The sequence below is a fragment of the Leptonychotes weddellii genome, chromosome 12 (assembly GCF_054177405.1).
Source record: "Leptonychotes weddellii isolate Sample4059 chromosome 12, ASM5417740v2, whole genome shotgun sequence".
NCBI lineage: Eukaryota > Metazoa > Chordata > Mammalia > Carnivora > Phocidae > Leptonychotes > Leptonychotes weddellii.
Window position 1 is genome coordinate 49,271,651 of NC_138380.1, and position 12,831 is coordinate 49,284,481.

General features: G+C 35.2%; 1 protein-coding gene across 1 annotated transcript in view; it reads right to left on the reverse strand.

Moving 5' to 3' along the window:
• ABCB5 (ATP binding cassette subfamily B member 5) overlaps positions 1–12,831 on the reverse strand; it is a 118,882-nt gene that overhangs the window by 50,877 nt on the left and 55,174 nt on the right. Inside the window, exons 14-15 of the mRNA XM_031026501.2 lie at positions 11,478–11,639; positions 6,659–6,793 (exon numbers count right to left, since the gene is read on the reverse strand). Of these exons, the coding sequence (XP_030882361.2) occupies positions 6,659–6,793; positions 11,478–11,639 (297 nt within the window). The remainder of the gene's footprint in view (positions 1–6,658; positions 6,794–11,477; positions 11,640–12,831) is intronic.

Genomic DNA, 12,831 nt, shown 5'->3' on the forward strand with positions numbered 1-12,831 from the left:
TCCATTTCATCTGAATTGTAGGATTTATTTGCTTAAATGTTTTCATAAGATTATCTTATTATTCTTTTAATATCTGTAGAACCTGTAATGATGTCACCACTCTCATTCTTGATATTGGTAATTTGTGTCTTTTTTCTTAACTTGTTCAGTCAGTCTAGTGGTTTTTCAGTTCATTGATACTCTCAAAGAATCAGCTTTGGATTTCATTAATTTTTTTTCTTTATTATGATTTTCTTCCTTCTAGTCTCTTAAGGGGTAACTATTAATTTGAGGTCTTTCCTTTTTATATAATATAGGTGTTTAGTTGTATAAATTTCTTTCTCAATACTACTTTAAGTCTCATCTCATATATTTTTTTAAAATGAGTTATTTTTTTAAAGTTTTAATTTAAATTCCAGTTGGTTAACATGCAGTGTAATATTAGTTTCAGGTGTACAATATAGTGTTTCAACACTTCCATACATCACCTGGTGCTCATCATGACAAGTGCACTCCTTAATCCCCATCACCTATTTAATCCACACCCCCCCCCCCCATCGCCTCCCTGGTAACCATCAATTTGTTCTCTATAGTTAAGAGTCTGTTTCTTGGTTTGCTTCTCTGTCTCTTTTTTCCCTTTGCTTGTTTGTTTTGTACCTTAAATTCCACATATGAGTGAAATCATACAGTATTTGTCTTTCTCTGATTTGAACCTATAGATCAGCTTGGGGAGAACTGACATCTCAATGATATTAAATCATTAGCATAATACTCTCTAGCTCCATCCATGTCATTGCAAATGGTAAGATTTCATTCTTTTTTATGGCTGAGTAATAGTCTATTGTGTATATTTACCACATCTTCTTTATCCATTCTTCAGTTGATGGACACTTGGGCTGTTTCCTTAATCTGGCTATTTTAGATAATGCTGCTATAAACATCTGGTGCATGTATCCCTTTGAATTAGTATTTTTGTACTCTTTGGGTAAATACCTAGTAGTACAATTCCTGGATCACAGGATACACTTTGATTATGTTTGGTTTCATTTTCATTCAGTTCAAAATACTTTTTAATTTCTCCTTTGATTTCTTCTTTGATCCATACATTATTTAGAAGGGAATTGCTTAGCTTCCACATATTTCAAGATATCCAGGCCACTTTCTGTTCTTGATTTCTTTTCTTTTTCTTTTTTTATAAATGATTTTATTTTTAACTAATCTATACACCCAACATGGGGCTTGAACCTACAACTCTGCAATCAAGAGTTGCATGCTCTATCAACTGAGCCAGCCAGGTGTCACTCTGTTTTTGATTTCTGATGTTATTCTACTTTGGTTAAGTAATATATTTTGCATTATTTGAATTTTTAAAAATATATTGAGACCTGTGTTATGGCTTAGAATATGGTCTATCTTGGGGCACCTGGGTGGCTCAGTCGTTAAGCTTCTGTCTTCGGCTCAGGTCATGATCCCAGGGTCCTGGGATCGAGGCCCGCATCGAGCTCCCTGCTCGGCCAGGAGCCTGCTTCTCCCTCTCTCACTCCCCCTGCTTGTGTTCCCTCTCTAGCTGTCTCTCTCTCTCTCTGTCAAATAAATAAAATAAAATCTTAAAAAAAAAAAAAAGAATATGGTCTATCTTGATAAATGTTTCAGATGCATTGAGAAGAATGTATATTCTTCTGCTGATAGGTGGAGTCCTTTATAAATGTCTATTAGGTTAACCTGGCTGAGAGTGCTATTAAAGTCATCTATATCTCTGCTAAATTTTTGTCTACTTGTTTTATCAATATTTAAGAGAGGTATTGAAATCTCTGAATAAAATTGTGAATTTTTATTGCTCTTTTCAGTTCTTGATAAATTGATCCTTTTAAAATTATGAGAAAAAAAAACCCTCTTTATTCCTGGTATTTTTTTTTCTCTGAAATTGACTTTGACTACTATTTAAAGTCATAGTCTACCTTCAAGTAATATTGCATATCATTTAGGATCCTTAAAATAGAGTATTTCCATTTCTCCCTGCTAGTTATTTGGCTATTGTTTTTACACATTTTTACTTATACTTCTGTTATAAACCTTATACCGTAATGTTACTTTTTCTTAGAAAAGTAAATTATTTTAAAAACATACTTAAAAAAACATTATTAGGGCACCTGGCTGGCTTAGTCAGTAGAGCATGAAACTCTTGATCTCAGGGTCATGAGTTCAAGCCCCTTGCTGGGCATGGAGCTTACTTAAAAGAATTATTAATCATTTTTAACCATTATTATATTAACACATTTATTTATTTACTATTTTTGATATTTTTCATTCCTTTGTGTAGATTCAGATTTCCATTTGGTATCACTTTCCTTCTGCCTGAAGGCCTTCATTTAACATTTCTAGTAGCCAGATCTGCTGGTGATAAATTATTTTAGCCTTTTTTTCCCTGAAAAATTCTGTACTTTGCCTTCAATTTTGATAAATATTTTTCTGCATGTAGCATTTTAATTTGAGCTTTTTTTTCCCTTTTAGTTTAAAGATATCACTCTATTGTCTTCTGGTTTGCATTGTTTCTAATGAGAAGTTTGTGATTTTCTTATTTTTTCCCCTTATATATATTATGCTGATTTTCTCTGCTTGTTTTCAATTTTTCTCATTTCAGGTTTTAAGCAATTTTATTATGATGTGCCTTCACATAATGTACCTTATCTTTCTTATATTTGGAATTTATTAAGCTTTTTGGATCTGTGAGTTTTTAGTTTTCACCAAATTTGGGAAAAAATTTCATTGTTTATTCAAATGTTTTTGCCTTTCCTTTGGAACATATGAAATACAGTTATAATAACTGTTTACTGTTCCTACTAATTCTACCAAGTGTGTCATTTCTGGGTCTATTTCTATTGATTTAGTTACTCTTCATTTTGGGAACTATTTTCCTGCTTCTTTACTTGTCTGGTGATTTTTGATTAGATGCCAGACACTAAATTTTACTCACTGGGTTTTTTTGAATTCTTTTTTTTTTTTTTTAAGGATTTTATTTTATTTTTTTAAAAGATTTTATTTATCTTTTGAGAGAGAGTGAGCACGAGAGGGGGAGAGGCAGAGGGACAAGAAGACTTGTTGCTGAGTGAGGAACCCAGCACAGGGCTCTATCCCAGAACCCCAAGATCATGACTTGAGCCAAAGTCAGACACTTAACCAACTGAGCCACCCAGGCACCCCAAAGATTTTATTTTTTTAAGTAATCTCTACACTAAACATGGGGCTTGAATTACAACCCTGGAAACAAGAGTTGTATGCTCTACCAACTGAGCTAGCCAGGTGCCTCAGTATTTTTGAATTCTTATATATATTATTGAGCTTTGTACTGGAACACATTTAAATTACTTGGAAATAGTTTGATCCTTTTGATGTTTGCTTTTAGGTTTTGTTAGTTGGGTTCAGAGCTGCATTTAGAATGGGGCTATTTCTACCCCTTCCACCCCACCTCCCAGGGTAATATTTTCCTTAATATCCAACTCTACGACCCATGAATTTAGAAACTGCTCACTCTGGCTCATTTAATAAGAATTACTCTTAAATTGGTGGTTACCAGAGGGGAGGGATGGGTTAAATAGGTGATGAGGATTAAGGAGTGCTCTTGTTCTGATGAGCACTGGGTGATGTATGGAAGTGTTAAATCACTATATTGTACACTTGAAACTAATGTAACACTGTATGTTAACTAACTGGAACAGTTTTAATAAAACTGTTTTGAGACAGTTTTAAAATAAAAACTTAAAAAAGAATAAGAACTACTCCTGACCCTTTGTGAGCCTTTGTGAAATGATTATTCCTTTCATCCTTTCTGGTAGATCTTTCCTCTGTCTTTGGCAGTTTTCTCAATAAATGTGCTGATCAGTACTCAGATGAAGACTCAATGGAGAACCTATGGAGATCTCTGGAACTCTGAGCAGTTGTCTCTTTTTCGTTCTTTGCTCTGAGGATGCTCCCTAATTTGGCTTCCTGTGTTCTGCATGTGTTTCCCTTCTAGTTCTGAGGCTTAGAAACAACCCAGGCAGTAACCTGGACCAATGATAAGAGTCTCCTCATTTGTTTCCCTTTCCTCAGGGATCACGATCTTGTTCTGCCTGATGTCCAATGTTAGAAAACTGTTTCACATGTGTTGTTTTGTTTTTAGGTGTTTCAAGCAGAAAGGTAAATCCAGTCCCGGTTAACCTACCTTGGCTGGAAGCAGAAATCTCTAATTTCATCTGATTTTCACAGCAATTGACACAAATGATCTCTTCCTCTTTTTTTTATTTTTTATTTTTTAGGAAACAAGGGGAAATTACATTTTTTATTTATTTTTTAAAAGGTTATTTTATTTAAATTCAATTAATTATCATTTAGTGTATTAGTTTCAGAGGTAGAGTTCAGTGATTCATCAGTTGCATATAACACCCAGTGCTCATTATTATATCATGTGCCCTCCTTAATGCCCATCACCCATTTACCCCTCCCCCAACCCCCTCCCTTCCAGTAACCCTCAGTTTGTTTTCTAAAGCTGTAACACTTTTCTTCATCAGCTTCTATGATACTACACTTTCTTGGCTTTCCTTTTATTTTCCAGTCATTCTTTAGGCTCCTTTGTTGGCTACTGCTTTTCTACCTGAATTAACATTTTTCCTATCTTAGCTGCTTCTCCATCTATAATTTATTTCTCATTAGACAGCTTTAATCAGGTCCAACGGGTCCATTACTTAACCACCATCATCTCTTCCCTGCCCTGTTCTCCTTGATCCCACTCTGGTTCCCAAATACCATTCTCCACACAGCAGCCAAATCAGATAAATCAGTTCATGCACTCTTCTGAATAAGATTCTCCTAATGCAACAGTTCTCAACCTGCTTTGTGTCACGAACCCCTTTGGAAGACCGGTGAAGTCTGAGGATTCCTTACCAGAAGAATTTATAACAATGTGCTAAATAACCCATAGGTCTCAAAGAAAACCAATTAATTGAAATATAGTATTCAAAATATTTAATAAAAAATTCAAAGTTGTGGTAGTTATGGTTGTGCTTCATTATTAGCACATTAAATAACAAGATATAATAGTGATGAGTGTGAAGGTATTCTAACATATCTATAACAACTATAATGTGATATCAAAATTTCTGTGATTTTTAGGGGTGCCTCGGTGGCTCAGTCGGTTAAGCATCTGACTCTTGCTTTTGGCTCAGGTCATGATCTCAGAGTCATGAGATCAAGCCCAACATCGGCTCTGAGCTCAGTGGGGAGTCTGCTTGAGATTCTCTCTCTCTGTCTCTCTCTCTCTGCTGTTCCCCCGTTCATGTGCACTCTCTCTCTCTCTAATAAATGAGTAAATCTTTAAAAAAAATTTCTGTGATTTTCATTGGTGACATCATAGGCACTGGTAATACTAATGTAGTTTATTGTTTATATTCATAATTAAATTAATTTTTTATCAACAATAGGTGGGGAAAAAAGTTACGATATTTTTTTATATTCAGGATAGTTGCCTTTGAATTCTATCTAGATTTTCCTGTGGGTCATGAACCACTGGTTAAAAACCCCTGAAGACTTTCTGTTAGAGTAAGAAAAGAATCTAAAATTGTTATTGTGGTCCACAGGTGCTACCAGATCTGGTCCCTGAGTATCTCACACACCTCTCTGCCTATCCCTCTCTTCTTAGTCACTGTGACCCCCAACTCCAGGCCATTATATTAGCTATTCCCTCTATTTAAAATAATACCATCTCTGTCTTGGTTACTGATTTATTACCTCTTGGGTCCAAATCCACCCTTTTGCTTTATAAACATTTTTCCTCTACCAGTTAATAAGATGTCAAGCCCTGTCTGTTGAGGGTACTGGAAAAACATTGCAGGAGGAGGGAATTTTTCTTCCTATTCTTTCTGGGGTGGCTTCCTGGGAAGGCTCCTCCAGGATAAGCTTTTCTCTCTGCTGCTCTGCTTGCAGTTTTGTCAGAGTAGGTGCCTGCTGAGTACAGTTTTCTCCTATTTGGCCACTACGTGCTTTCTCCAGTTCTTGGCTTGGCCAGGAGAGGTGTAACCAGGGGACCCAGACAGCATTGGCCTGTGTTTTAGCCAGGTCACAAATGCCTGCAGAGGGCAACCTCTCCAGCTTCTGGTTCCAACAGTGTCCCATAGCTTCTTCTAGCACCTAATGAGTTCTGGCATCAGGACAGATTTCCAGCAAACTCCACCAGTGAGGTACCTTAGCAACTTCTCTACCATCAGTGAACCAAAGCTGTGCCCTCTGAAGTAAGGCATGAATCTCAGCCTTGACTGGGGGAGAAGAATGAGGACTCTTCCTTGGGTCTCTATGTCAACCTCAGTAGAGGCTGCTACTTTTATCTGCTACCTCTGCATTCTTTAGTGTTCTCTTAATTTTCACTAGCCAATTCCTGTTATGCCCAGAGGAACTAGAAAAAGAAGAACAAGTCCATTCTTAAAAAGTTTTCTTGCCCCCAAAATGACCTGTGACATAAATGGTCTTATTTGAGGGCCACTTTCTTAGAGCATCACAGTGATATTACAGTGAAGTTTGGGAAAGACTGATGCTTTTGTACACTTAGTATTATAGTAATATTTTATCGTAAATTCTAAATATTACAAGAATTAAATAAAAATTAATTGGAGAACATGTGGATAAAACTTGTTGATAGTTAAACCATTACCTCTTTATATTGGATGGATTCCTCAGACTTGTCAGGAAGGTCTGACTTGATGCTATTCATAGAGCACAGAGGAACTGAGTTGATACTTTTTTCAGTAGACACTGATTCCATCTGTTCATCAGCTTTTTTAATATCCTTAAATGAAGAATTTACATGTTACTATTAGAATAATGTTTTCAAAATTCAAGACTTTTATTAAGCATCCCTCTAAAACTGCATTGCCTCTGATACTGAAAGTCTATATTCCTGTGCAGCTCTTACTGAAGTTTTCAGGATTGATAGAGAGCTAATAAGTCCAACTTATACTAAAATGTTAGTGGGTGACAATAGCTTGTTGTGCCTTCTTTTCCAAAGACCTGTACAATTAACTGGAGAAAACAATGCCTTAGTTCAAAACAATTATTCCATTAGTAGGGACAGATTTTAGTAAAAAGAGCTTTGTGAGGGAGATGACTCAAAGATACTCTTTCTGACTCCTTTTTCCTAGCCTTTTATGGAGCTTATAAATTTATAACATATAGCTAGGCACTTAAATGTGATGCTGGCCCTGGGCCTGAGAGAAATCTCAGGAGACAATAACATTTTCCAGGCCTGCAACTGCGGCCCATTCCAAATTGTTCAGAAAGCAAAATCAGTAGCATCAGCTCCTAGAGAATAAGAAATCCCAGAGACAACAACTTAAAACAAAACAAAACAAAACTGTTTAAATCACAGGATAGGATGAAGTTCTAAACCAGATTGCTCTATGGGGTGCCTGGGTGGCTCAGCCTTTAAGCGTCTGCCTTCGGCTCAGGTCATGGTCCCAGGGTCCTGGGATCGAGCCCCGCGTCGGGCTCCCTGCTCAGCAGGAAGCCTGCTTCTCCCTCTCCCACTCCCCCTGCTTGTGTTCCCTCTCTCGCTGTGTCTCTGTCTGTCAAATAAATTAAAAAAAAAAAAATCTTAAAAAAAAAAAAAAAATTTAAAAAAGACAGCATTTAAACCAGATTGCTCTAAGTCTAGTTTTTGCTTTTCTTGCTACTCAGAGAAATGAGACCAAATTCCGTGAAATAAAGGAACTACATATTTTCTGCTCATCTCTATGTGGTGTGAGTAAATCTGTGGCTTCCCCATGAAGAGACGGGGAGGGGAGACAGAAAGCCTTAGGTGGATTTAGGTGCAAAGGAGAATAGGCACATGGAAAGCTTTCCAGTGACTGTGATTCTTGGACGAGCTTAACAACTGTTAATCGGGCATCTCAAAGTACAGTAAACTTTAACCAGCCTTATAGTAGCCTATCATCTTTAATCAGACATTATTCTATGCTATCACTTTCTCTTTTTTTTCTATAAATTTCTCTACCAAGAAAGAAATCTTTTACTTGGCTTTTTTCAGGAGCTATTTACTTTGTGGCAAGTTTAAAATAAAATTTTGACCTCTTCTCATAATAAATTTTTCTAAGAAGGCCGAGAAGGCTGCTAGACAAAATAATGATGACAGGAAGTTTTGGTATGTATCTATCTATACCTGTTTTTATTTAATATTCATGTGAAAAATCACTAAAGGAATAGGTCTGAAAATAATCACGTATGACTAAAGGAATAGGTTTGAAAATAATCATGTATGTTCAAGATAAATAATTACAGCATTAATCTTCATGGTTTGAACTTCTATAAAAAGTTTGATTGGATAATGCTAATATTAGTAATATAATAAAATTTAGCATGCCAACAATGATTCTAAGCACTTCACATGAATGACTCATTTAATACTCACAGTAATTCATAAATAAGCTACTATTATTTTCCCCATGTTACAGATTGGAAAACTGAGGCACAGAGAATTTAAATAACTCGCCTAAGGTCCTAAAAACTATTAAGTGGCAGAGTCAGGATTTTCAAGTTAACAGTGTCTCCAGAGCCCATAATCCTAACCACTGCTATGTTTCCTGGGATTGATTCTCTTAGCAACATTAACTTCTTAGTACTTATGATCATCATGGATTCTAATAAACTGATTCATCTGGACACTATAGGCATGGTGGCAAATGCACACTTCTAGAGTTTCAGAAATGAGTTACTGTCTATGTAGATATCATGGATTGTTATATTTACTATGCAGTACCCAGAATATCATAGCTGTTCACTGAATATTAAAAATGGTATTGTTTTATCAGAATGAACATTATTTTAGGTAATGAGAGACTACTAATCCATTTTGAATACGGTGTTTTAAGTATTTGTACATTTATACCACAAACACTCCATTTTTATTTTCCTTACATTGTGAAACTCTTTAACCTAAGACCTAATAATAGAGTTTTTTGTTTAGTTATAATGAAAAATAAAGACATGTTACTTCAAAGAGATCTGAGTGTAGTGGTTTTAAAAAAATCTCAAAATAGGGTTAATTTAACCATAGCTATTTTCTTTTATTATTGTACTTATTAGTTCAAAAATATTGAATTTCATAATTTCATAAATTATTAAGTCTACTCTGGAATGAAAATCATGCAAATTCAACTGGCATATAACAGCTAACTTTTATTTTTAAAGGAAAATACGGCCTAATGTGAAATAAAATTGGAACTGGCAGTTTTTGAATCAATATAAGATTATATTTTCAAACTTTTTTTTTATTATCACTGCTTTATAGCAGATGTTTAAAAATAATTCATTCTAGCATTGTAGAGAAAGCTAGGGTTTTAAATGTGAAGTTTCAAGTTTGGTGAGGAGATGGAGGGTCATAACTTTCTAAATTTCCTAATTTGTGAAATATTATTTATTAAGTTTTAAATTTTAATTCCACTATGGTTAACATACAGTGTTATATTAGTTTCACATGTACAGTATAGTGATTCAACAATTCTATACATTACTCAGTGCTGGTCATGATAAGTGTACTCTTTAATCCCCATCACCTATTTAGTTTACCCTCCCCTCCCCCCTATCCACCTCCCCTCTCGTAATCATCAGTTTGTTCTCTATATTTAAAGAGTCTCTTTCTTGGTTTCTCTCTCTCTCTTTTTTTACTTTTACTTATTTGTTTTGTTTCTTAAATTCCACACATGAATGAAATGATATTTGTCTTTCTCTGACTGACCTACTTCACTGAGCATTATACTCTCTAGCTCCATCCATGTTGTTGCCAATGGCAAGATTTCATTACTTTTTATGGCTGAATAATATTCCATTGTATATATACACCACATCTTCTTTATCCATTTATCACTCAATGAACACTTGGGTTGCTTCCATAATTTGGCTATTGTAGATAAAGCTGCAATAAACATAGGGGGTGCATGTTTCCCTTTGGATTAGTGTTTTTGCATTTTTAGGGTAAATATCAAGTAGTGCAATTACTGGGTCAGAGCGTAGTTCTATTTTTAACTTTTTGAGGACCCTCCATACAGTTTTCCACAATGGCTTCACCAGTTTGCATTTCCACCAATAGTGCATGAGGGTTCCTTTTTCTCCACCTCTTCACCAACACTTGTTGTTTCTTGTGTTTTTTGTTTTAGCCATTCTGACAGGTGTGAGATGATATCTTATTGTAGTTTTGATTTGCATTTCCCTATGATGAGTAGTGTTGAGTAGCTTTTCATGCTGGCCATCTGAATGTCTTCTTTGGATAAATGTCTATTTATGTCTTCTGCACATTTTTTAATTGGATTTGTTTTTTTGGTGTTGAGTTGTATAAGTCCTTTATATATGAAATAATAATATTGACATCAAAAATATAATCAGAAAGTTGAAAAAGTAAAATAAACGGCAAAGGGGTGAGATTTGTTGTCTGTACATGACCCCTTGAAAAGAAGACTGCCTTCCAGGTCAAGAGAAGAAGACTGGGCCAGAAGGAGGAAGTTAGCTACAGCTTAATTCCTATAATTTACATTAATGTGTTCTAATGAAAAAACTATGTGAGATCACCTGGCATGCAGAAATGTGGATCCTAAAAAAAGGAATTTGCCAGAATGCCTCCAGCATTTTCATGCCTCCTTTTGAATGGGTACCATAAGCTTTCTGATCTACCTGAGAGGATGTGGTTTATATACACATACATTTGTGTGTACATCCCTTCATTCAGCAGGCATTTACTGAATGTCCACTGTGTGTGAGGCACTGTGTTAGGTGATTCTGACACAATAAAGTAAGTCAGAGTGAATAAAAAAAACCTCTTCTGCCTGGTTTCTAAGAACTTCCATGATTTGGCTTTCTAATATAACTTTTTGATTGTTCTCCCAACATTCATCTTTACTCATGGAAGGAAGGTTGGTCTTTCTGTTTTTGCACACCAAGTTCCTTCATACCTCTGTGGTGCTGTTCCACCTACGCAGACTTCTCTTCCTCTTCTAACTCCCACCTTCCAGTCTTCAAGACCTCTTCATGAAACATTCCATGGGTAATCTAACTCCCCTTCTCCCCACCAACTTTGGTTATTTCTACATTTTGTAACATCCGTATGAAAGATTCTACATTTTGCCTCTGTAGCTAAGTTTTCAGTATTTAAGTAGGGATTATGTGTAAAATTTGTGTTCTCATAAAAAGATGACAGTATATAGAGTTAGACTGTTCTGGATCGGCCATGTACAAGCTTTGAAGCCTATTTTCAGTGTGCCTGGCAACTATTAGGTACTATGTACCCATTAATTCTTTAATTTTCATTATATTATCTAGCACAATGAAGAGGATATTAGTCACATTGAATTTCTTCATTGAGGAATTATAAATAAGCCTTGGTTGCTTTGTGAAAACTAAGATTATGATTCAGGACTTCTGTGGTATGATCTCTGAAAAGTTAAAAAAAACCCCTGCTAACATAGCATTATGTCACATAAACATACCTGTGACATTGCAAGTGAATAATATAGACCTTGCTTTGCTATTAGTTCAGTATGTGTTCCTTTTTCCACCACCATCCCATCTTTCATAGTCACAATGAGATCTGCACTTCGAATAGTGGAAAGTTGGTGTGCTATGACAATTGTAGTCCGACCTTTGCTTGCCTACAAAACAGTAAGTATAGAAAATAAACATGAAATTAATACAAATAACAAACTCTGCAATATTCAAGAAAGGTTACTGTAGTATTATTTTATTGCTTTTAAAGATTTATTTATTTGAGAGAGAGAGAGTGTACACGTAAGTAAGAGGGAGTGGTAGGGAGAGAATCTCAAGCAGATTCCCCATGGAGCGCAGAGCCTGACACAGGGCTTGATCTCACAACCCTGAGCCAAAATCAATAATCAGATGCTCATCCAACTAAGTCACCCATATGCCCCTGTAGTATTATTTTAAATATCAAGGAAACTTATCTGTGAATATAGAAATTTGGACTTTAATAGATTAGGAAGGCCAAAAAAATTAGCATAAAAAGAAAATCAGAAAGTTAATTGGATACTAATTTGGTGGATTTATAAAATTATAGTATCTTGAACTAGACAGGAAACTAAAGATCATTTAATCTGAGCTATGTAATAGTTGCCTGGTTATTAGTAACTAAAAGTAATTCAGTAACTTAAACTCACTATTTTCTTCATCTCTAAAATGGGGATATTACTTAACTAGTGGGGTATGAATTCAAGGTAATATATGTCTTCACCTCTTTTAACAAGTATCTTATAGATATGGAAAAGTACACATAAATGTATATAGATCAACGCATTTTGACAAACCAAATACATCCACATGCATAGATTCCAGATTAAAAAAAGGTCATTACCAGCACCCTGAAACTCTTCAGGCTCTCTTCAATCATTGTTACCGCTCATCCACACCAACGGTAATCATTATCTTGACTTTAAATAGCATAGATTAGTTTTGATTTTCTGTTGCCGGTAATCACTATCCTGACTTTAAACAGCATAGATTAGTTTTGATTTTCTGTTGTATTTTATATAAGTGGAACCATGCAATATACACCCTTCTGTGTCTGTGAGTTTTTGTTCAACATTATGTTTTTTGATATTCATCCATTTTGTTGTATATAGTTATAGATCATTCATTCTTATTACTGAGCAAAATTCCATTTGTATATACCACAATTTATTTATCCATACTATTGCCAATTGGCATTTGGATAGTTCCAGGTTTTTTTCTGTTATGAATAGATTCCTATACATTTTTACTGGATGAACACATGTAGAGCATTCTTCTAGTTATATACTGAGAAGAACTGCCCAGCTTTTTTAGGTTCTA